At 33.9% G+C, this 27121-nt stretch overlaps 2 protein-coding genes across 2 annotated transcripts in view; both read left to right on the top strand.

The window, feature by feature from the left end:
• The window catches only part of LOC143205017 (serine/threonine-protein kinase minibrain), a 59572-nt gene that overhangs the window by 12089 nt on the left and 20362 nt on the right, over positions 1-27121 (top strand). The gene's annotated exons all lie outside the window — the stretch shown is intronic.
• LOC143204784 (uncharacterized) lies at positions 7439-25085 on the top strand. Its single transcript, XM_076417588.1, has 2 exons — positions 7439-7457; positions 24504-25085. Exon 2 carries the CDS (start codon positions 24549-24551, stop codon positions 24972-24974), a length of 426 nt encoding a protein of 141 aa, XP_076273703.1. The 5' UTR covers positions 7439-7457; positions 24504-24548; the 3' UTR covers positions 24975-25085.

The following is a 27121-nucleotide window of genomic DNA, read 5'->3' as shown; positions in this document are numbered from 1 at the left end:
ATCATTGATGAATAAACTATACTGAATGGACACTAAGTTAAACATTGTTATAAATAAATTCATTACTGCTCCTATTCGAAGAATCCATAATATAGCTTGTTCTAACACAAATCAACGATGTTGATTCAGGTTTATTACTACAACGGAAATAATGTACCGGCAAATCAACTGGTCGAATGTTTGAGCTTCGCGGATGCATCTAAGACGTGGGAATCGAGCCCGCTACGCGCCCGTCCGCTATTCTGTTTACTCGAATTTCTTTTTCGGCTGTCGGTCGAGATATTAAGAATCCGAACTGGACTGGTGGTTTATTTTTACTGCGGTCTCAGGCGGCTACCTATGTACCAACGCCGTCGGAAATAGAAACAAGAACTAGTTTCGGACGAAAATAGATCAAATATGTTCCGGATTATATTTTTTTCGCCTATTAATATATACAAGAATACGGCTGGAGGCGGGAGAAACATTGTATAACGGTGTGAGATGTTCGGGAGATGGGACTGTCCTTTGTGGATTCTAGACCGAGAAGAAAATGAAATAATGTTTTAAGGCGAAGTTTTATTAAGTATATCAACCATTAACTATATCAGTAAAACTACATTTCACTTCAAAATTAGTATAAATTCCATACTGTAATATTACAACTATATCAATAATTCATACAAATAACTATATCAACAATTGCATACAAACAACTACCTCAATATTTGTAAATTTTTCAACTACACACACTATATCAATAATATTACAACTATATCATTAATGTCATTCAAGCAACTACATCAACAATTTCATACAAACAACTACATCAACAATTTATAAAAACAACCACATCAATTTTTCATAATTGTAAAATTTGCAACTACACACACCACCAATAATATTACAACTACATCATCAATTCTATAATATGTTGAAAATTAGCACGAAAATCGCCCATACAATTGCAGTAATTATTCTATATTTGTAAATATTGCATCCATGTCAATATTTCTATACAATTATCTACCTCAAATGTTTGTAAATAGTACAACTACACATTTACAACTATATCAATAATTCCTTATAACCAATTAACCTTATAATAACCAATTACACCAACAAATCCATAAATACAATTACATGAATTGTTCCATGTTTGTAAATATTACAATTACATGAACATTTCGATAAATATATCTATGTAGTTGAACATCTCGTAGTTTTACATGATATTTACAATTCATGTTTATTTACGAATACATATGTTATTTTCTTTTTGGGTTTGTTTAATAATTACAGACTTATTTTATATCGACAACAACATAATTATAACTATATCAACGACTTCATATTTACAACGATTTCAGTAGTAAGACATTTGCAATTACTTCATGGATTAGATATAGTGATTTTTCTTTTTATGATTGTCCAGTAATTGCAGATTTAGGCTACGTTGTGTTAACCTATTTATGTAGTCGACAATTACATATTTTATACTATATCAGCAACGAACTACATTAGTAAAATTACATTTCCAATAATTATTCACCTATATAATTACTGCTGTATGAACTATTCTATACAAACAATTACATTAACAATTCCATATTTCAATTTAGCACAAATTCCACACATACATTACATTAATTGTTCTATACTTGTATATATTACATCTATATCAATATTTCCATACAAAAACTACATCAGTCATTCCATTTTTGTGAATATTGTAACTACACATGTAGAACTGTATCAATAATACCGTATGAATAACTACGTCAACAATTTCCCACATACAAATATCAAAACGACTATCAACTACGACTATTTATTTGCAACTATTTCATGTAGTAGTAAGACATTTGCAACTACTTCTCGATATTGATGTTTCTTTTTTGTATTGTCTAATAATTGTAGCTTTAAACTGTGTTGATATTAACACATCAATAGTCGACAGCTACATCGTTAGTACTATATCAACCATTCTACATTCATAACTATATCAGTACTCGGATATTTATAATTATTTGTTCGATTTGTGTCTACAGTTAAAACTACATATTTATATCTTAAGTCTTGTTTTTATATTTGTAAACATAAAAGTAATTTTAACCTTGTAGTGATATGGATGATTACTACATAAACTATTTCATACGTTTATTCTTTATTTTAATACAATATCTAGTGCACCACATTTAATTAATAATGCAGAGTAAATAATTAAAAAAAACATGGAATTAAATTAGAATTATAAGAATTATTTTCGTAGGAAATGTGACGAAGTTATAAATATTAATTTAAATTGAACATATACGTTACTAACAGATATTAACCATGGTGCTTGGCAATATATATGACATATACTATCAAGGCTGTTGCTAAGGCTGGCTTTTCATATACCGGCATCTATGGCACGTGAGGATATCGTTCTTTTACTGATGATTGGGTGAAGGTTTACGAGTGCATTCGAAAAATAAGCGTTACCTTAAGGTGTTCGGTTGTCAAGTCGTCTTTTCCGCGTCGGTTTATTTACGGCATACGGTCAAAATAGGAGTGCGAAATTGTCGCGTTCCTACACCTCGATCACCACCAGAAATTGGCACCACATCAGCTTTTTAGTCAAGGTGTTACCTTTTCCATTATTTTTCGCTTTTCTCAAGGTGCGTTCGTCGTAAATATCGGCGGCGGTCCGCCGATCACCTATATTTATCCGGTGTCCGTTTCACAGACGTGCCGGACTAGAACCGATTCTTTAACGTGAAGTCGGCTCTGGTCAAAATCTAGAGCTCGCAAGGTTGAAGATTTGGCGAAGGCGAAGGTCGGGTCGAAAATAATCGCGTGTAACCGAGGCGAAACTATTTTCTTTCGCTTGGATTCGTTTTTTTTTGCGGGTTTATTGTTTTATATTTGATTGCTAATGAAAATTTGCCTTCTAGAAATATTACCACAGTAAATTTGTAGAAAAGTTGTTGAGATTATTCAATCCTAACTTTCTAATGTGGTGTAGATTTATATATACTTGACGATCTTAAAAAGGTTTATTGGATTTTCATTCATTGTTTTTATGGATTTAGACTTTGATTGTTAATGAAAATTTTCCTTACATTTATAGAAAATTTGCGGGATTTAAAACATTTTATTTCAAATTTGGATAATGAATATTTAATTTTTTTTGGGTTTTCCGCTACTTTCGATTCGAACTTTCTAATGTACTCTTGAAATATTTTAAATTCTCAACCATCTTAACTTATAAAGGTTTTATTGGATTGTAATTCCTAGTTTTTGTTAGTGAGATTTAGTAAATTGCAAAAATTGCAGACCAATAAAATTTTATGACCCCCTATTCCAACAATTTTTAAGATATCCAATAGTTGCAGGTAGTATTATTAGACCTGAAATATATTTACGAGTGAAATTTTATAATATATTCTGTATTTCTAGTTATTGTTGTATCCATTACTTGGAAAGTAGTGTTCTATTCAAAGCTTTTATAATATCCAACAATTGCAGATAGTATTATTGGATTTGTAATTTACGTGTAACGGTTAGATGCTGAATTAGTTTCATAAATACAGACAATGAAACTATTTGGATTTTTACCACTTATCATTGATGAATTGACAAAGTTTCAATTGATTTGGAGATATAAAAGTCTTTGCCACTTTTTCCACATTTATACTCTGGAAAAATCGTAATTTTTTGCCATTTCTGGACTTTTCCCTATAACTGCGATCAAAAAATCAAAGTTAAATATATCAAGACTAATTTAGAAATTTTCTGGTGATGATTTCTTAGACATAGACATGGATAATTTACAGCTTCCAACTTTTTAAACTTTTTTTTATCGATATTTCAAAAACTGCTTGTTCAAACCCACAGTTGTATCGTTTTTTGCGTCATATTCTTGCTAAAATATACATTTTATTAGGAGGACTAACTAATATAAGAGGTTAATCCTTGTAACTTAGTATCAAACAATAATACATGATTGAAAATACCTCTTTATATGTAAATCATGGATAGCCAGTAATTAGAGGTATATTATTGCATTAGAAATATATCTATGGGTTTTATGTTATGGTATATTCTGTATTTCTAATTATTTTTGTATTCAACATTAGGAAAATTGTATTCTGTTCAATACTTTTTAGGGCACCCAATAATTAGAGGTGGTATTATTGGATCTGGAATATATTTATGAGTTAAATGTTTTGTGTCCATTACTTGGACTAGGTACTTGGTATTGGTTTATTCAACACTTTTTATGACATGGTACATTTGATAATATATTATAGGTTTTTCAGTTATTTCTAAAATGTATTATTGGATTTCAATTTTCATGATTTCTACTCAACATTTTTTATAATATCCAACAATAACAGGTAATATTCTTGGATCTGTAATACATTTAATTATCATGCGCTATAAATTTTGCAAAAATGTATTGTTGGATTTGTAATTGATGAATTTTTAATAGTTGATATATATCTTTTATAAGATCCAATAGTTGTGCAAATGTGCAGTTGTCAGATACTAGTTATGAATCTGGAAAGTCTCGTGGATGTTTTTTATTGGGGATTTTATTATTTATGCTGAAGTTTCGTGCTTGAATGCTATTCTTCCTCATCGCCAACTTGTGAAGACCAACACAGACGTCGATAGGTTCAAGACGATCGTGCACTTTGACACCCGCCCGATTGCTGCACTCAAAATTCGGCGTCTACATGTCCCGGCGTTGAATTACCCGGTCAAAAACATTCTTTTTCTAAAAATATCGACGTTTATTTTTGTACCGTCGTGGACGGTCGGCCGACGTTTCGTTGTAGTCGTCAGCCACCCCCCTCGACGTCGGTTCGAATGACTGTGCATCTTTCTCTCGCCCGGCGAAAGGGGGCGTCGGAATCGATGCACCCTGACGGACCATTTAGCTTCGGCGATGGGTCAACACGTGCCGCTTTTATGCATATTTGACCGATGAGTATCTTTTCATGACCTATATATGGTTTGTGTTAAAAATATTGTTGGTAATCGTTAGTTAACACATGAAAAAAAGCAAACAGAAAACTCAAGCGGGTCTATGTCAGGCGAATAAGGTGCTTGGTCGACTACATTTTACTTAACTATAAACTTTCGCAGAATCTTCTATACTCCTATCACTTCTTTGAATGGGGCCTTTTGGTATTGGAGTTTGTAATACACCTAATACTTTGCCAATACAGTTTGTTATATTTTGGTGTTGTCCTTTTTTGTTTCCCATTTTACAGTACCTTTTTTTATTAATTAGTTACATCTTACATTTTATATTTTTAGTTCAACCTTCACTACATAGTATAAAACAAAGTCGCCTTTTCTGTCCCTATATCCCTATGTGCGCTTAAATCTTTAAAACTACGCAACGGATTTTGATGCGGTTTTTTTCAATAGATAGAGTGATTCAAGAGGAAGGTTTATATGTATAATACATGCATAATATACTAAGGCAACATTGCTAATTTTAGAGGTTTCTAACGTGATGTCGTAAATTAACCTATTTTTTAGGCTTATTTAGCAATTAGCAAAAACGCTGCCTAACCCTACGAGTTAGATCAAATTAATGTACTACAGTATTGTACACCATAAAAAGGTCTACAAAAAAGTCCGCGATGGTATATGTTTATCTTTTAGGGATAACCCACATTAACCATTTTTATTGTTTACTTTTTACGTGAGAAAATGGCTTATTTACGAAGCTATTTTAAGCAATACGGCATTAATCCTTATCGAATTAAGTACCTTAAATACAGTGTGCAATTAATATAGATCAATATGGTTCCTTACAGCATGTAAATTAAACAAATATTTTCGGAGATATTACAAATTTAAAATTTGCGTTTAAAAATGTGTAATGTAATAAAAATTGTATGAATTTAGATATTCCAAAGATAGCAGGAAATCTTCATAGTAAGTATAGGGGAAGAGGAATTGTTTTACTCCAAATTTAATGCGTGCAGGCCAAGGGCAGTAATGAATGAACCAAAAATACTGGATCGATTTTAATCATGTTTTCATTGAGTGACATAGGCATATATATTTTATGCCCGTGCAAAGTCGGAGCGGGCCGCTATGTTTTTATATACAACGTTCATATTTTTTCTGTAGTGTATTTAATTTAGTGTCAGCATTGCACCCGTGCGAAGCCGGGGCGGGTCGCTAGTAATTTATAAATTTATATATATATATATATATATATATATATATATATATATATTAGGTTAAGTTGAGAATATTTTCTTATTGATCACTACAGTTGCTTGATTTTGAGTCTGATATCCGATGCTTTATGTCTAATGTGATTGTTCCAATTTAACCTACCATGAAGGTTGATGCCGAGGTATTCGGTTGATTCTCCTTGAGGAATCGGGCATCCTTCAAGTGATACAATTGGGATTTGGAGCTATTAAGCTGCATTTTCCGGCCTCTAGTCCTTTTGTAGATCTTATTTACTGGCTACTTGTATTTTTTTACAAACTGAGACAAAGATGCATCTTTTTCCATTATAATTGTGTCGTTGGTAAATGATCCAAGTATCGCCTCTCTTGACATGGTGACTTTGATGGAAGATTAGTCAGAAACTGGTTAGGCTTGTCTATTCCATGATTCCAGATAACAAAGATGTCGTCTACATACCTAAATCATATGGAAGGTATTAAAGACGCGACGCTATTAGTATATTATGTTTGGCACAAGCTCTCCAAAGCTATTTCTGACTGAAACACTGATTGCAAGTTTTTATATTGCTGTTTATATATGTTTTTCATTTTATAGTCTATATATGTAACTCTTCCTTGATGATACATTACCCTGTATTTTCAACAAAATACAGGGCATTTTCTGACTGAAACACCGACACCTACCAATCTCACTCCAGCCATAGACCGGCCTATTCTGATGAATGTATCGATTATAGTTTCCCAGGTGGAATTTTCTGGGATTTTCCATTTAGTTTCTGGAAAGTTTCCCATCTTGGTGGGTTTTCTTCCACCGTCATTGACCCGAGCGGCAGGGGAAGGTTGTAGAAATCATTTTAGGGTTCTTATCGAGGCGGGAATAGTCGAGTTTTTCGACACCACGTATCCGGACCGCGGATACAGTCGGCGGTGGAGAAATCGGCGTCCTGCCTGTCGTAGTCGTTGCGTTCCGATGACGAAGAAGTGAAAGAAAGCCGGCAATCCGCGGAAAGGCGCAAGAGTAATATTAACGCGACATTACGCCGTGCCACCCCTCCGCTCCCCGCGCCCCGGCTTCATATCTGGTTGCACAAGAAGCGAAAGTGAATTTGTCAGTTTTTAACGACCCACGGCTGGGAAGGAAGGCTTTTACTTTTCTTGTTCGGATCTTGTGGGTGGCGTTATTTTTAAGACCAGATCTGAGTCGGGCGTGTGGTTTGCTTTAGCAACAACGCCGCGTACGGTAAACGCGCCTGTCCATGTATGCTAGTTGGTATAACTTCTTTTGTTCTTTAATATAACAAGTGGAACAAGAAGAAAACGCGTTTTTTTTTGTCCAAAGCGGCTTTATTCGTCGACGCAATCTCCATCAAGAGCCACACAACCATTCCGGCGCCGCTCTAACATTTCAATACTCCTTTTATAGAACGATTCGTCTTTTACCTCAAAATAGGCCTCAGTTTCAGCGATAACCTCTTCATTCGAGCGAAATTTCTTACCGGTGAGCATTTTTTGAGGCGAATACGCTAGATGTGGGAGAAATTCTAAGTTCAAGTCATGTAGTTTTATCATTGTTTTGATTGACTTGTGACTCGGTGCGTTGTCTTGATGAAACCAGTTTTTCTCTTTGTCATATGAGGTCGTTTTTCTGCAACTTCGCTCTCTAAACGCTCCAATAACGCTATATAATATTCACTGTTGATGGTATTTCCTTTCTCAAGATAGTCGATGAATATTACACCACGGACATACCTAAATACCGAAGCCATAACCTTTTCAGTCGATTGTTGTGCTTTCAAGAACTTTGAACGAGGTTCATCAATTGCTGTCCACTCAGATGACGGTCATTTTGATTCTGGAGTGAAGTGATGGATCCATATTTCATCTATTGTCACATATCGACGCAAAAATTCCGGTTCGTTGCGTTTAAACATTAAAACATGTTGTGTTTAAACATCAAAGAAAATCCTTTTCGCAGAGTTGGATTACTAGTTGGTTTTGTGTTTTCTACAACCCTATATTTGCACCCTATAGGTCTAAATTAGCTTTATGATTGTCTGATAAACTAATCTCTTTGATTTTATGTCAAGCTGGGGGTATTTTCCGACTAGCCAATACGGTTGCTTGATTTTGAGTTCCATCTGCTCTGCTTTCTGTCTGATAACATGATGTTTCCAATTTAAGCTAACATAAATATTGACGCAAAATTAACATGGACCGCTGTATTTTTTGGCCTCTAGTCTTTTTGTACTTGTTGATTGCCACTTGTACTTTTTCTATATATTTAAACAGTGACATGTTTTTGTCTTAGTAACTGTGTTGGCAGAAAATGTTCCAAATATTGTTTCTGTTGTTGATATCAGCAGTGTGGAGCAGATACAGGAGTGATCCCAAGATACTAACCTGGGGAACTCCATGAAGTTATGAACAAGATTTAAATTACTAAATAAATAAAGAACACAAACAAAAACAAAGATGCGAAAATAGGTTAGAGTCAATGTCTCACAGCTGTGTACATATATAGTGTATATATATATGCTGTACAGCTGTATATATATATATATATATATATATATATATATATATATATATATATATACATGTTTTGATATTTGATAGAATGCCAGTTTCTGTAACGATCATACAAATTGATGAATAAAATCTTAGGTTAGGGCCATTACTCTTCTTCTTTTCATCTAAATTCTTCGAATCGTGTATTTTGGATCGAAAACATTCGGTGGATTCTGTTTTTTATACAAGTTTATTCTATCTAGTGATAAGATAAATAAATATTTTCAAAAAAAACCTTCACTAGAATATATTTCTTGAAATGTAGTAGTTGATAAGCCGGCTATTATCTCATATTTAACATTTATTCAATTATTTACTAGCTGAAAAACGAAAAGAGAAGCGTACCTTGAACTTATCGATTACTTTTTATCAGTTTTGGGCGAAACTCTGTAATTTTTTTTTCAAGTATTTAGTAAATATTATTACGAATGTTTTGGACCGGCTTGGTGGCGTAGCGGTCAAGGTAACGACATCCAGTGTTTTTATGATTGTCTGAAGTCAAGACAGTAGAATGGCTCAAGAGAAACATACTTAGACAGGCTGCGTAAGGCCGGATATCATTTTAGGTCCTCCCCAAGTTGGTCATGTGCCAGTTTGTGTGCTTGATGATGGATATCATGTGAAACTCTAGATCTAGTTTAAAATATACGAGAGTGGTTCAAATATGATCGAGACAAGTACCCTGACGTGTTTATTTACTATTGAAAAACATTACAAAAATGTACAATTTTTCTAGTTATTTCCTCTCACTAGTTACGTATTTTGTCCGTCGTTCCAGGTGGTAGTCCCAGGGTGATAAATCCGAACTGTAGGGGGGGTGTTCCACTACCTCCCACCCTAATTCCGATATTATATCCAACGTGAGATGCGCGGTATGAAGAAGCGCGTTGTCCTGGAGAAGAATCGCACTTCGTGCTGGAATGGTCCTCCGTTTCGATCGATAAGCAGGTTTCACGTATGTTTTCGGAAGGTTAGAGGGTTAGAATAGTATGCAGCATTAATGGTTTGTTGGGTACGCAGGAAATCGACATACAGCACGCCCCGCCGGTCCCAGAACATCGTACACAGAACCTTATCCGCGGACCTGGTGGTCTTCGCTTTGACTGGCGCCTCTTCCTCCTTCTTCCTCCAGTCTTTAGACGAAAATACTATCGGGAGTGTAATAGTGTACCCATGTCTCGTCTGTAGTGAAGATTCGCTTTAAAAAACCGTCATTCTTCGGCTCGTATCGCGTCAGCAAGCGGCGACAAACTTTCAACCGCGTAAATTTTTGCTCGAAGTTCAACAGTTTTTTCGATATTGAAGGTTTTCGTGTATGTTACACTACCAATATTGATGCCGAGTTGAGCCGAAATGTCTTGAGTTGTTCTATGCGGCGAATGTTGTCTGGTGTGATGATCAGGTAGCTCATTCTCGACGGTTTCGAGGCCATCCTTGAATGATTTGGCCCATATAAACACGGCAGCCCCACTCAGGCACTCACTACCGAACTGATTTCGCAAACGCAGAAACATTTCCGTCTTTTTAACGTCTTCCCACACTAAAAATCGAATGACAACGTTCACTCATGGTCGTAGCACGCGCGTGAAACATGCGCTCCCGACGAAAACTATGCCACACTGTTCGTAAGGGACCCAGCTATCATATTCAACCCACGATCTTCAAAACATACATGCGCGTCATCTACAGCGTTTGTCTCCATCATATTCGAACCACCCTCGTATAAACAAGAAACAAATAACAAATATTTCGAATAAATTAATGATATTTAGATCAGATTTCATCATATCACCCTCCAGTAACTATTTCAGTTTTATCGCGACCTACCCAATAAAAAATATGAAATAAATCGGTGGTATGGCAGCAAAAAAACCGGACGAATTCAACGGTCGTGCCCTGGACCGCCATATTACGGGTAAGCCTTGGCCTGAATTATATCTATCCGATCGATTTTCCCTTCTGTCTAGCCCGTTAAAGTGAGAGTACGCCGAGAAATCTCCAGTAAACTGTTATTTTTTCCATTTTATGGCGGACTGTTTTATTTATTCAAGACGCTAAGAGGTCTACGTTATTGTTAGTTGAATTATAACGGCCATTTTGGTTCGTCGTTTCGATGAGACTTTAATAGAAATAATTATTTTGCTATATATATTAAGATTCATGTCGGGTTTGTTAGAGATGCCATTTTTTTCACTTGAATTGGTGGATAGTTGTTAGATAAAACCTATTATTTGTTAAATAATAAGATTATTTAAAGTTTTAAATGATTTTTGTTTCGTTACTAGCCCAATCTTCAGGATAATTTTGAGGTTGTTCTCTTGCATAGCTAACAATAGGTGATAATACGAAATTTCAAGTCTATTCTATTGTACGAGTCAGGCTAAGTCCCTGTGGTGGCCATAACATGTCTTTTGGCTATAGCCCTAACTAATTCATCCAAAGCATAGTTTTGAATTTATTAATAATAAATATTATTGGAAACATCACGGATTTTTTTATTGTTTCCTTTATAATTTTGTTAACTACGATTTAAGCGGAGATACATAGTTGAAAATATCATGGCTCATGTAAAATTTGTTGCTGAATTTCATGGTGGTATTAGTTTTCCCCAATATAGAATAGTTTTCAAGATATGGACACGAATAATTTTTACCTTCCGATTCTTTTAACTTTATTTTCATCAATATTTCAAAAACTGTTTGTTCAATGTTCAATCTGACGGTTTTATCGTTTTTTACTCCATTTTATTGATAAAATAGCAAAGTTTCAGTTCATTTGAAGGTCTAAAAAAATTTTCATTTTTTCCATATATATACTCAGGAAAAATCGTGATTTTTGCCATTTTTTGGACTTTTTCTTCTAACTACGATTTAAGCAGAGATATATAGTTGAAAACATCATGACTCATGTAAAATTTGTTGCCAAATTTCATGGTGGTATTAGTTTTCCTCACTATAGAATAGTTTTCAAGATATGGACACGAATAATTTTTACCTTCCAATTCTTTTAACTTTATTTTCATCAATATTTCAAAAACTGTTTGTTCAATGTTCAATCTGACGGTTTTATCGTTTTTTACGCGATTTTATTGATAAAATAGCAAAGTTTCAGTTCATTTGGAGGTCTAAAAAAAATTGCCATTTTTTCCATATATATACTCAGGAAAAATCGCGATTTTTGCCATTTTTTGGACTTTTTCTTCTAACTACGATTTAAGCAGAGATATATAGTTGAAAATATCATGACTCATGTAAAATTTGTTGCCAAATTTCATGGTGGTATTAGTTTTTCTCATTATAGAATAGTTTTCAAGATATGGACACGAATAATTTTTACCTTCCAATTCTTTTAACTTTATTTTCATCAATATTTCAAAAACTGTCTGTTCAATATTCAATCTGACGGTTTTATCGTTTTTTACGCAATTTTATTGATAAAATAGCAAAGTTTCAGTTCATTTGGAGGTCTAAAAAAAATTGCCATTTTTTCCATATATATACTCAGGAAAAATCGTGATTTTTGCCATTTTTTGGACTTTTTCTTCTAACTACGATTTAAGCAGAGATATATAGTTGAAAACATCATGGCTCATGTAAAATTTGTTGCCAAATTTCATGGTGGTATTAGTTTTCCTCAATATAGAATAGTTTTCAAGATATGGACACGAATAATTTTTACCTTCCAATTCTTTTAACTTTATTTTCATCAATATTTCAAAAACTGTTTGTTCAATGTTCAATCTGATGGTTTTATCGTTTTTTACGCCATTTTATTGATAAAATAGCAAAGTTTCAGTTCATTTGGAGGTCTAAAAAAATTGCCATTTTTTCCATATATATACTCAGGAAAAATCGCGATTTTTGCCATTTTTTGGACTTTTTATTCTAACTACGATTTAAGCAGAGATACATAGTTGAAAATATCATGACTCATGTAAAATTTGTTGCCGAATTTCATGGTGGTATTAGTTTTTCTCACTATAGAATAGTTTTCAAGATATGGACACGAATAATTTTTACCTTCCAATTCTTTTAACTTTATTTTCATCAATATTTCAAAAACTGTTTGTTAAATGTTCAAACTGACGGTTTTATCGTTTTTTACGCAATTTTATTGATAAAATAGCAAAGTTTCAGTTCATTTGGAGGTCTAAAAAAATTGCCATTTTTTCCATATATATACTCAGGAAAAATCGTGATTTTTGCCATTTTTTTGGACTTTTTCTTCTAACTGCGATTTAAGCAGAGATATATAGTTGAAAACATCATGACTCATGTAAAATTTGTTGCCAAATTTCATGGTGGTATTAGTTTTCCCCAATATAGAATAGTTTTCAAGATATGGACACGAATAATTTTTACCTTCCAATTATTTTAACTTTATTTTCATCAATATTTCAAAAACTGTTTGTTCAATGTTCAATCTGATGGTTTTATCGTTTTTTACGCCATTTTATTGATAAAATAGCAAAGTTTCAGTTCATTTGGAGGTCTAAAAAAAATTGCCATTTTTTCCATATATATACTCAGGAAAAATCGCGATTTTTGCCATTTTTTGGACTTTTTCTTCTAACTACGATTTAAGCAGAGATATATAGTTGAAAACATCATGACTCATGTAAAATTTGTTGCCAAATTTCATGGTGGTATTAGTTTTCCTCACTATAGAATAGTTTTCAAGATATGGACACGAATAATTTTTACCTTCCAATTCTTTTAACTTTATTTTCATCAATATTTCAAAAACTGTTTGTTCAATGTTCAATCTGACGGTTTTATCGTTTTTTACGCCATTTTATTGATAAAATAGCAAAGTTTCAGTTCATTTGGAGGTCTAAAAAAATTGCCATTTTTTCCATATATATACTCAGGAAAAATCGTGATTTTTGCCATTTTTTTGGATTTTTTCTTCTAACTGCGATTTAAGCAGAGATATATAGTTGAAAACATCATGACTCATGTAAAATTTGTTGCCAAATTTCATGGTGGTATTAGTTTTCCTCACTATAGAATAGTTTTCAAGATATGGACACGAATAATTTTTACCTTCCAATTCTTTTAACTTTATTTTCATCAATATTTCAAAAACTGTCTGTTCAATATTCAATCTGACGGTTTTATCGTTTTTTACGCCATTTTATTGATAAAATAGCAAAGTTTCATTTCATTTGGAGGTCTAAAAAAAATTGCCATTTTTTCCATATATATACTCAGGAAAAACCGTGATTTTTGCCATTTTTTGGACTTTTTCTTCTAACTACGATTTAAGCAGAGATATATAGTTGAAAACATCATGACTCATGTAACATTTGTTGCCAAATTTCATTGTGGTATTAGTTTTTCTCATTATAGAATAGTTTTCAAGATATGGACACGAATAATTTTTACCTTCCAATTCTTTTAACTTTATTTTCATCAATATTTCAAAAACTGTCTGTTCAATATTCAATCTGACGGTTTTATCGTTTTTTACGCCATTTTATTGATAAAATAGCAAAGTTTCATTTCATTTGGAGGTCTAAAAAAAATTGCCATTTTTTCCATATATATACTCAGGAAAAATAGTGATTTTTGCCATTTTTTGGACTTTTTCTTCTAACTACGATTTAAGCAGAGATATATAGTTGAAAACATCATGACTCATGTAACATTTGTTGCCAAATTTCATGGTGGTATTAGTTTTTCTCATTATAGAATAGTTTTCAAGATATGGACACGAATAATTTTTACCTTCCAATTCTTTTAACTTTATTTTCATCAATATTTCAAAAACTGTCTGTTCAATATTCAATCTGACGGTTTTATCGTTTTTTACGCAATTTTATTGATAAAATAGCAAAGTTTCAGTTCATTTGGAGGTCTAAAAAAAATTGCCATTTTTTCCATATATATACTCAGGAGAAATCGTGATTTTTGCCATTTTTTGGACTTTTTCTTCTAACTACGATTTAAGCAGAGATATATAGTTGAAAACATCATGACTCATGTAACATTTGTTGCCAAATTTCATGGTGGTATTAGTTTTTCTCATTATAGAATAGTTTTCAAGATATGGACACGAATAATTTTTACCTTCCAATTATTTTAACTTTATTTTCATCAATATTTCAAAAACTGTCTGTTCAATATTCAATCTGACGGTTTTATCGTTTTTTACGCAATTTTATTGATAAAATAGCAAAGTTTCAGTTCATTTGGAGGTCTAAAAAAAATTGCCATTTTTTCCATATATATACTCAGGAAAAATCGTGATTTTTGCCATTTTTTGGACTTTTTCTTCTAACTACGATTTAAGCAGAGATATATAGTTGAAAACATCATGACTCATGTAACATTTGTTGCCAAATTTCATGGTGGTATTAGTTTTTCTCATTATAGAATAGTTTTCAAGATATGGACACGAATAATTTTTACCTTCCAATTATTTTAACTTTATTTTCATCAATATTTCAAAAACTGTTTGTTCAATGTTCAATCTGATGGTTTTATCGTTTTTTTACGCCATTTTATTGATAAAATAGCAAAGTTTTAGTTCATTTGGAGGTCTAAAAAAAATTGCCATTTTTTCCATATATATACTCAGGAAAAATCGTGATTTTTGCCATTTTTTGGACTTTTTCTTCTAACTACGATTTAAGCAGAGATATATAGTTGAAAACATCATGACTCATATAAAATTTGTTGCCAAATTTCATGGTGGTATTAGTTTTTCTCACTATAGAATAGTTTTCAAGATATGGACACGAATAATTTTTATCTTCCAATTATTTTAACTTTATTTTCATCAATATTTCAAAAACTGTTTGTTCAATGTTCAATCTGACGGTTTTATCGTTTTTTACGCCATTTTATTGATAAAATAGCAAAGTTTCAGTTCATTTGGAGGTCTAAAAAAAATTGCCATTTTTTCCATATATATACTCAGGAAAAATCGTGATTTTTGCCATTTTTTGGACTTTTTCTTCTAACTACGATTTAAGCAGAGATATATAGTTGAAAACATCATGACTCATGTAACATTTGTTGCCAAATTTCATGGTGGTATTAGTTTTTCCCAATATAGAATAGTTTTCAAGATATGGACACGAATAATTTTTACCTTCCAATTCTTTTAACTTTATTTTCATCAATATTTCAGAAACTGTTTGTTCAATGTTCAGTCTGGCCATTTTATCGTTTTTTTACGCCATTTTATTGATAAAATAGCAAAGTTTTAGTTCATTTGGAGGTCTAAAAAAAATTGCCATTTTTTCCATATATATACTCAGGAAAAATCGTGATTTTTGCCATTTTTTGGACTTTTTCTTCTAACTACGATTTAAGCAGAGATATATAGTTGAAAACATCATGACTCATATAAAATTTGTTGCCAAATTTCATGGTGGTATTAGTTTTTCTCACTATAGAATAGTTTTCAAGATATGGACACGAATAATTTTTACCTTCCAATTATTTTAACTTTATTTTCATCAATATTTCAAAAACTGTTTGTTCAATGTTCAAACTGACGGTTTTATCGTTTTTTACGCCATTTTATTGATAAAATAGCAAAGTTTCAGTTCATTTGGAGGTCTAAAAAAAATTGCCATTTTTTCCATATATATACTCAGGAAAAATCGTGATTTTTGCCATTTTTTGGACTTTTTCTTCTAACTGCGTTTTAAGCAGAGATACATAGTTGAAAATATCATGGCTCATGTAAAATTTGTTGCTGAATTTCATGGTGGTATTAGTTTTCCCCAATATAGAATAGTTTTCAAGATATGGACACGAATAATTTTTACCTTCCGATTCTTTTAACTTTATTTTCATCAATATTTCAAAAAGTGTTTGTTCAATGTTCAATCTGACGGTTTTATCGTTTTTTACGCCATTTTATTGATAAAATAGCAAAGTTTCAGTTCATTTGGAGGTCTAAAAAAAATTGCCATTTTTTCCATATATATACTCAGGAAAAATCGTGATTTTTGCCATTTTTTGGACTTTTTCTTCTAACTACGATTTAAGCAGAGATATATAGTTGAAAACATCATGACTCATGTAAAATTTGTTGCCAAATTTCATGGTGGTATTAGTTTTCCCCAATATAGAATAGTTTTCAAGATATGGACACGAATAATTTTTACCTTCCAATTCTTTTAACTTTATTTTCATCAATATTTCAAAAACTGTTTGTTCAATGTTCAAACTGACGGTTTTATCGTTTTTTGCGCCATTTTATTGATAAAATAGCAAAGTTTCAGTTCATTTGGAGATCCAAAAAAAATTTGTTACTTTTTCCATATATATTCAGGAAAAATCGTGATTTTTCCCATTTTTTGGACTTTTTCTTCTAACTACAAACTTTTATCTTCCATCAGTATTTGTAGTATTGGAGGCTTCCTATCTCCGAACCAAAATAACAAGTTGTAAAATCCGTTTTTCCATGTTAGTGGTATAATACATGTATTTTAGCTAGTCCGAGTTATTTAAGGAATATTGGACACCTATTCTGCGAATAAGTTTGCACTTTCAATCCAATGCCACCACCAATTCACATTCAATGATTCTCTACGCCACATAGTCGTTATCACTATTAAATTAACCTTAACAATATTGAATTGAATATACTTTTTGTTATCACGGTCATTGTTTCTTCTACTACGGTCGATTTGCCGCTTATCGGCTTTGGAATGGGCTATTTTCAAATGAAATTGATAGCTCACTAGTTTATAAGTCGGAAAAATCCGTTATTTCAACTCAGCTGATAACTTAGCGGCAACAACTGCTCTCATGAAGAGCACGACGCGAATTTGTGTAAGCCCAATATACCGAGGAGGACCGGCAAGTTCTTGCCGACGTTTCGGCGACATTTCCTCGGCGAAAACCCGTGTTAAAACGGCGAAAACCCGTGTTAAAACGGCGAAAACACACCGGTAACAATATGAAGTCGATCTAGTGCGTATCGGCTATTGATAACAAGTCGATATCGTAAATAAGACGTCGTCACCGCGATTTTTTTTCTCGAAAAGGTCGCCAGCAGGAACAACAAGCGCAGCAGTAGCAGCAGACGATCCAGAGAGATAACGAAATTGGGTCAATGTCTGATCACAGTCCGAGATTCTAAAAATAGTCACTTAATTAGAAATTGGAACGGGTTTACGTCGCTTGTATTGTCGTAGGGAGGTGGTGGGGCAGTGCTTCTGTCGCAAAATCGAGAAAAAAATTGAAACCGTGGCGAGGAAACCCAGTTATTGTTAAGTAGCTAAATTATGGTGAAGGTGCCGATCACTAGTTAATTATGTTTATATAGTTGTGACCTTTTTTAATTATCATCCATAATTCATTAAAATCTTGCGTTAATTCTTGAATTTTTGCTAAGTAAATAGCTGGACGGAATTGTGGTGAATACGCCCTCACTATTAGAATAGTTTCCTCGTTTATCTTATACTTTCATGGGAACATTTTGATAACGTCTAAAAGATCCCCTTAATATTCAAAAATAACTGGTATTTTCTATCTAGCCAAGTTATGGCGAAGGCGCTTACCACTATTTATTATAATCATTTCTGCGTTTGTTTTATACTATATCATGCTGCCATTCACACTCTATGCTTAAATAATATTTATTCCTTGTGAACATCTTGATACTGTCTAAAAAATTCGCATAACATTCAAAATAACTAGTATTTTTCATCTAACGATATTATGGCGAATGCGCATATCACCATTTATTCCAACCATTTCTGGGTTTATCAATCCACCGCTTACACTGTATGTTGAAATGTTATTAAGGTCTTCTGAATATTTTGATACTATCTCAAAAAATCCACATAATATTCAAAATAACTTCCATCTAACTATATTATGGCGAAGGCGTAAAACATTTATTTTTACGTTCGCTCTGTCTCAGTTCAATTGTTCTATTATTTATTTTTGATTTATATCATGTTGGCATCAAGTCAAGGGATCGGTTCATTGGTCGGGATTCTAAAAAATCACCCAACGACCGACAGAATCGAGACGCATTTCGATCGGATCTTACGTGGACCTAACAACTAAATTTTTTAGGAGTACTTACATTGTTCGGTCGTTAATATTTTCCTTTATTTTCGAAAAACGAGTTCAACCATGACCTTAGGGGAATGTTGGTTATCGCGTTTCAATCGTTACAATATCATTACCACTTGTTTGTTTTCGTTTCATGTCAGATATGATATCGGTTCGAGTCGGCGTTGAACATTGTTGCACAATATTGCTGCTTCAGAGTCGGCCGGCGTCACACACGAATTTTTCCTTACAAAAATCCAAATTTCAATATTTACTTTTAGATAACTGTCTATACTAGGTTGTCGTCAACTACGTAATTTATTCTGGGGTACATCATTAGTAACGTCGATATAAACAATTACCAGGTCAAGACGTCTCGAATTCCTCGAAAGAAATTCCATATAAGTAATATATTCAGTTTATAATGAACCATCATCACCATCATTGATAAAAACGTGTAAGTATTGGATTCGTCATGATAGAAGTTGATTTCCATGACACGTTAATGCAATTGGACAAAGTATTGCAATAAAACGTTCCTACTTACTCACCAAACAACCCTTTTCAACTATCATTTCAATCCATCGAGAAATTACTTAAATTTTTGACTCTCTCAAGAAAATTTTCTTTTTTCTGGCTTGTAATGTTACAGTCAAAATGTAAGTTTCATGCTAATTACACATCAAATAAATGGAGAGATAAAATAACAATTCTTGGACAGTCTTTAGATCGTTTAACTGTGCGAATAAATCATAATAAATGTAGAAAACTGACACAATAGAAAACGTATAAAATTATGATTATAAACAAAAAGGTCAAGGTAATAGCTATTGCAGTTTTTTTCTGTGATTTATTTTTAGTTGGTTCTTGTCGCTTATTATATATGTTGTTGAAGCAGTGGTCTGTAAATGTTTGAGTTTATTGTCATGTATAGTAGGCGGGGACTGTTGGTATATTGGTTTGTATATGACAGTCACTTAAGTATATATTTTTGGCCATCTTTTCAATCTTAATTTAAATAAAAATTATCGTATTTTACCCACTGTTCATCGTCGTGACAAAATCCCATTGATTAGTCAACGAATTGTGTCCACAGCCACCATACTGGCCCGATTTAGCTTTCAGTAATTGATTCCCATCTCTAAAGGAAGATTCTAACAATCAGATCATTGTAAAATCTAACTACTAAGTAACTACCTTTTAATTAAAATGAAAAATAGAATTTATTTTACCTATAATTTTTCTTACAGATACCTGGAAATTGGTTTACCATTAAGTCTTATTAAAAATTGATCTAGAAATTTGAATGTATTTGGTGCAACTTTTTGGGGGATCTTTCGGATTATCAATCATTGATATCGGTTTTTAAGAAATGGTTTGTTTTGAAGTAGATCTAAAACAATGGCGGATAGGAGCTAAAAATTATTTTAAAGTATGAATATATTGTAGAAATCTTTGGCGAGGGACTCTGCAGTTATATTATATTGATGATTACTATCGTTTTTAAAGACTGATTTCGTTTAAAAAGTGATGAGAACTTGTTTGAGGAAAGCTGGTGGTATATCACAGGTCCATTGAAAAGTCCCCGGCCTGACACATAGATGGCGCTACTAAAATTAAATCCATATCTTTTTTAGTTAGCCCTTACCCTCAAAAGATGCGTGTATAAATTTGAAAACTGTCGGATCATTAGTTTGTGAATTATAGCATTTTGAGTGAAGCAACTTTTGTTATTGTGAAAAAAATTAATAAAAAGGAATTTTGCGTGTTATATTGCTTTTTGAGGGGAAGAAATATAGTTGAAGCTAAAACTTAGCTTGATGCCGAGTTTCCGGACACCGCCCCAGGAAAAAAACCAACCGTCAAGGATTGGTATGCTAAGTTTAGACGTTGTGAAATGAGCACCGAAGACGGTCAACGCAGTGGACGGCCAAAAGAGGTTGTTACCGATAAAAACATTAAAAAAATCCACAAAATGATTTTGAATGGCCGTAAATTGAAATTGAATGAAACAGACACTCTAAAGATATCAACTGAACGTGTACATCATATCATTCACGAATATTTGGGTATGAGAAAGCTCTGTGCAAAGTGGGTACCGCGCGAGCTCACTTTTAACCAAAAACAATGACGATTGATGATTCGGAGCAGTATTTGAAGATGATCGAGCGTAATAAACCCGATTTTTTGTGTCGATATATGACAATCGATGAAAAATGGCTCCATTATTTCACTCCGAAGTCCAATCGACAGTTATCCGAGTGAACTGCACACGATGAACCCGCTCCAAAGCGTGGGAAAACGCAACTGTCGGCTGGCAAGGTTATGGCGTCTGTATTTTGGGACGCGCATGGAATAATTTTCATTGACTACCTTGAAAAGGGAAGGACCATCAACAGCGACTAGTACATAGCGTTATTAGACCGTTTGATGGACGCAATCACCGAAAAACGACCGCATTTGAAGAACAAGAAAATGCTACTTCGCCAAGATAATGCACCGTGTCAAAAATCCATGAATTGGGCTCGAAAATGCTTCCTCATCTACAGTATTCTCCAGATCTGCCCCCCAGCGAATATTTCTTGTTCTCAGATCTCAATAGAGTGCACGCTGGGAAGAAGAGAGGTGATCGACGAAACTGAGGCCTATTTTGCAGCAAAGGATAAGTCGTACTACAAAAATTGTATCGAAAGGTTGGAGGGTAGCTATAATCAGTGTATCACTCTTGAAGGGTATTATGTTGAATAAAAAAAACTAATTTTGCCAAAAAAATGTGTTTTACTATGGTAGGCCGGAAACTTTTCAATTGACTTGTTACGTCAAAACGTCGCAATGTTGTCGCCTTTAACTTTTGAAATTTTATTTGTACTTCATAAAATTAGATTTAATCACTACATTATCCCTATTGCATTTTCAATATTTGCAGAACAGTATTAAGAAGTATTCATTCTCTCATCGGATATTTTAACCGAATACTTATATATATTCTGAACAATTACGTACACATCTATGCATATAAATCTTTCACATTTTCACTCACTTTTAATTGTTTGCACTTTCATCACCGTCTTGGTATTGCATTCGGCATTTTCAACCAGCGTAATCAGAAATATTAGGCAGCAATTTAAGTTTTATAAAAACAAGCAATGCGCCAAATCAACGTCTTCTCTTTTATAACCTCTTATTATCACTAATGTTTTGAAGAATTTCGCAGACATTTAACGACCGAACGCCTTTTGCTGATTGGTTTACATGTCCGAACGTATCATGTAAAAATGAATTTACAAATTGCAATAGGCAACCCATTATACATCTTGATGACGTGAGTTCACTGCTACTTTGGATAGACTATACATGGATAAAGGCTGATGTCTGAGGCTCATTGAGTGAATCAGCTATAGTAAAATTGAAAACTTATCTAAAAAATCAAGTATCTTGATGAGGGATGCTATAATCCGTTGGTTTTCGTAGATTTTTAACGATCCTCTTAAGCGAGCGAGCCGAAAAACGCCCCGTACGCGTTCCCCTCGCAGACTCGACCATTAAAATCGTCCAGAACGACAAGTAGTCTGTTAAAGTTTGGCCGCGGGGGCTATTTGAGACCGGATGCCGACGCCATGCAACCCCCGTCTCGTTGGGGTAGGTTTCGGTCGGTTGAACGTAAATTTAGATCGACCCAATTTTCTGCGTCTCCGATTTTTCGATTTTCCTCCTCGGAAGCGGCCCCGCAGAAAATAAAGTGTCACCGAACTGTTGAAATACAGACCGCGGTGCCGTTACGTCAATAGTTTCGTGTCGTCCATTATTTCGAAGCCGGCTAACCTGTAAACATTTTTTTTGGTCCCTGGTAAAAAGTACCAAACGGTATTTGGTGTCGTGGTGTTCGGTATGACACTAAAACCTAGTTAAGTCTTTACAGTAGCGATTATGCAACCTGTCAGCACATGTGCAACATGTCAGCACAACATTGACGGTCTTTCATAATTTATCCGATTGTGACTGTCAAGTATTTGTAATAAAACTACACGAAGCCTTGTTAAAAACTATTTTGGTTGAGGCTTTATACCAGCTTTGGACAGTCAAATACTGTTTAATTTACATTTTCTGTTAAATCTTACATAAGATAGACTTTAGAAAAAGCATCTGCCAAAGACAACAATCTTTATAAAGATGGACACAAACTTGTTTATATTGTGTGAACACATTTTTTATATGAAGGAATGAATTACAAGATATTGAATTATTTGCCTGTCATCTGTTGTTATACTTTCTGTCCTCCAATGTATTTTGTGATTAGGATGGTAGCATGACACTAATATGGCTCCATTTATTTCAAGAGACAGCTTAAACAACTTATCAAATTTTCTTTCTAAGCTCTCTTTCAGTTGTGTTGTGATAACAGTGAAATGTCTCAAATTGCAATCCTGCAAGAAGAAGTTTGTTATAGTAACAATTGTTGACCTGAATGTAATATAAGCCTGCAGCAACTACTTCCAGTACTTCATTGAATTCCTCCAAGTATTCTATTTATATGGTCGAGAAATGTTAATTTTACTCAGGGTTTGATAGTTCAGAACGTTTTATTTTTATTTTAATCTATTTTGAAGCTATACATATTTGAAATATAATTTACAAAAATACATCAGTGTCAGATATTAGAATTACAAATACAAAATATATATGTTGCGACGCAATTATAGTTGTTATATTTAAGAAAATTGTTTAATTTTAAGTTTAGGGAAAATATAATGCCTCTTGTGTTTGTAAAGTTTAGGGGTCTAATTTATTAGACCAGTTTTCTTCGTAATATTTATGACGTGGGAAAAGAATTATGACTTGAGACAATACACAAACTCAGAAACAGTGAAATGGAAGTTGAGAATCAAGAAAGGTTAAAACAGTCAAGAGTGTCAGAAATGAGAGGTAAGAGAAACAAAACAGAAAGATTTAACCAGAGCAGAGAGGTAAAGAATCAAGAACAGTCAAGCGTTAAGAGAGTAATAATGAACAACCAAACCAAACCAAACCAGACAGACATTCATAATTCTTCTCATAATTACGTATCGATTTTACATCTTTCATTTTATATATTTTTTATATTATTCATTTAGATAATTAATCGTTCTAGAATCAAACAATATTTTCCTTCTCATTTTATTCTGGTTAAAAAGAGACACAATGCTGTCTGATTGGTTCGAACACGTAGACGAATGAGCCTGTCAAAGTCGTCCGGTTGTCAGGCGTATGTAGAATTCTTGAAAGCAATAGTGACAAGAGGTTATAACTCTAACCTATAAACTATTGTGGCTGCATAATTAACTGTAGTTTTTAGATATACTATAATGTTAAAATAAGTTATATTTGATAACATTTTTGTTCAATTATTTTATTTAGATTAGAATTTTGTTGTATGTCAAAGCCAAACTGAACTAAAACTCAGCGTTGATGCGGCAACATCGCGACATAAATTTAGATGACGTATGCACAAAATAACTTTTGAATAGACTACGTATACTAGACCGAATGTTCGTGGATCTTTTCACTCAAACAATAGTTTAGATGCGTAATTTTCTGAGTGTTAATGTTACGTAATGAATCATATTACAACAACAACAGAAATGAATGGTTGATAGTGTGAGTTTCAGGTGATGGAGGTTGTCGTTGAGTCGAAACTTGACCCAGTGATCAGAACGGGCAAATATCCTTTTCTTTTCAGACGCTGTCTGGTAGTTGGTGAGAATCGTCATTTTCTCGTTGACCTATGACCTATAAAATCAGTAATAAACCTCCGCCCTTAGCCGAAATGCTGCTGCTGCTGACCCCGTCCGCCCCCGCGGCTCGTCCAACCCCTCATCCTCCCTCCCGCCTCGTCGTCACGAAGGGTGTACTTGGCGTCAACCTACGCGACCCTTGCCGTCAGTATCGTAGGTCGCAAAAGGTGGCTGGCATGCGGCCTATTTCGGCCGAATGTTTACGCAAAACACGGATTGGGAAAGAAGTTCAGACATGCGCCGCGGTGGGTGATTCGGTAGTCCGAAGCGGGGGAGGATTACGATGGCGGATGCGCCCACGCGCGCCCCTCTTTTGTTTTTCTTCTCGGTCGCGGTTGTTTTTGTCCTCTGCGACTGACGGATGTCGAGGATGCGTGGTCGGACCCGATCCTAACGACGTTGAACGGTTTCGATGACGATAATGACTGTCGATGACGATTTAAGGTGTCTTTGTAAAAAGGCGACCTTTCCTGTCGAATTTCGTAATATGGTAGGGAAATCATAAAGAAATTTTGAGGCTTTTTAATACCGGTATATTTTAAAACACGTTTTTTAAAAGTAATTTACTGGACAACATGAAGAAACATTGTTAATATAAGAATACGTATTAATTATTATTGAATTATATTCAGTTAATTTTAATTAATGTCAAGTAATTCTCGATACAGTCTCAATGATTTAGTAAACATATTGACGTAACAGGGCAATTGAAAAGTCCCCGGCCTGACACATAGACGGCGCTACTAGAATTAATTCCATATGTTTTTAGTTAGCCCTAAGCGTCAAAAGATGCGTGCATACATTTGACAGCTGTCGGATCATTAGTTTGTGAATTATAGCATTTTGAGTTAATCAACTTTTGTTATTGTGAAAAAAATTGATAAAAAGGAATTTCGCGTGTTGATAAAATATTGCTTTTTGAAGGGAAAAAATACAATTGAAGCAAAAACTTAACTTGATGCCTAGTTTCCGGACACTGTTCCAGGAAAATCAACCGTCAAGGATTGGTATGCTAAGTTCAGACGTGGTGAAATGAGCACCGAAGACGATGAGCGCAGTGGACGGCCAAAAGAGGTTGTTACTGACGAAAACATTTAAAAAATCCACAAAATGATTTTAAATGGTCCTAAATTGAAACTGAATGAAATAGCAGATACTCTAGACATATCATCTGAACGTGTACATCACATCATTCACGAATATTTGGGTATGAGAAAGCTCTGTGCAAAGTGGGTGCCGCGCGAGCTCATTTTTTACCAAAAACAAGGACCAGTTGATGATTCGGAGCAGTGTTTGAAGATAATCAAACATTATAAACCCGAGTTTTTGCGTCGATATGTGACAATGAATGAAACTTGGCTCCATCATTTCACTCCGAAGTCCAATCGACAGTCATTCGAGTGGACTGCACATGATGAACCCACTCCAAAGCGTGGAAAAACGCAACAGTCGGCTGGCAAGGTTATGGCGTCTGTATTTTGGGATGCGCATGGAATAATTTTCATTGACTATCTTGAAAAAGGAAGGACTATCAACAACGACTATTACGTAGCATTATTGGACCGTCTGAAGGACGAACGAGGCAGTATCGACAATTAGTTGATACTGAGTTAGAGTTAACTGAGTATAATTCAATAATAATTAGGCAATACGTATTCTTACTTGAACAATGTTTTTACATATTGTCCAGTAAACTACTTTTAATCAGGTGTTCTAAAATATATCAGCAGATTTTACTAAAAATTAGGCTATGTTTTATACTTAATTGCACATATTATTTGCATTTGCATTGTTCACTATAAAAAAACCGGATTAAACAATTTAATCATTGTTCGAGTGTTGTTACGAAACAAAACTGAAACGATCGATTTCTTGATATATGTTTTCGATACTGGGGGAGTCCTCTAACATGTCACCCCGCGCATTTATAAATAAGTTGGATAGCTACGAGATTTTTGGTCGAAGTCCAAGTGGATCATCGCGGACCAGAGAACCGACACAAGCGGCGAGGTCAGTGCGACAAATGCCGACTGTCGGCATCAGAGAGCTCCGACTTACTTGGAATCAGCACCGATCGAATCGGTTCCGATATATCCGCCCGAAAAAATGAGTTATCCCGACGGTATTTCCTGTTTTTTTTAGAAAATAAACTTTATCTCCTGCGGTCCGGAGCACCAATTAAAATAATCTCGTTCGTCCATCTTCGTCCTGGTATCCTCTCTCATATCGGGATTGTTTTTCTTTGGTATCATCGTCAGTTTCGATTATTTTACACACTTGAATATGTCACAACTCTCTTACAATTCCTAGTAATGCTAGTAAACTTCCTGACCATTAATTTCGCTACAAATCCATCAATTATATTTGTTTATATAACCAGTTAAAAAAAAAACGTAAAATTAACCGGCAAGTGGGCAAATACGAGTTGAGAGTCATATATCATAACCAATGACATTGATTTAGTTGATCTGAATATACGAGATTAAAATGTTTTAAAACTTTGGCATCTCAACAAGTAAAAAAATAGGAATAGAGTATGAATTTTTTTTTATTTTTCACCAAA

Source organism: Rhynchophorus ferrugineus, unplaced genomic scaffold (genome assembly GCF_030347505.1).
Source record: "Rhynchophorus ferrugineus isolate W39M unplaced genomic scaffold, kcgeb_rfMv2 rfM11, whole genome shotgun sequence".
Taxonomy (NCBI): Eukaryota; Metazoa; Arthropoda; class Insecta; order Coleoptera; family Curculionidae; genus Rhynchophorus; species Rhynchophorus ferrugineus.
The sequence above is the reverse complement of the archived record's forward strand: the minus strand, read 5'-3'. Positions and strand labels throughout refer to the sequence as shown.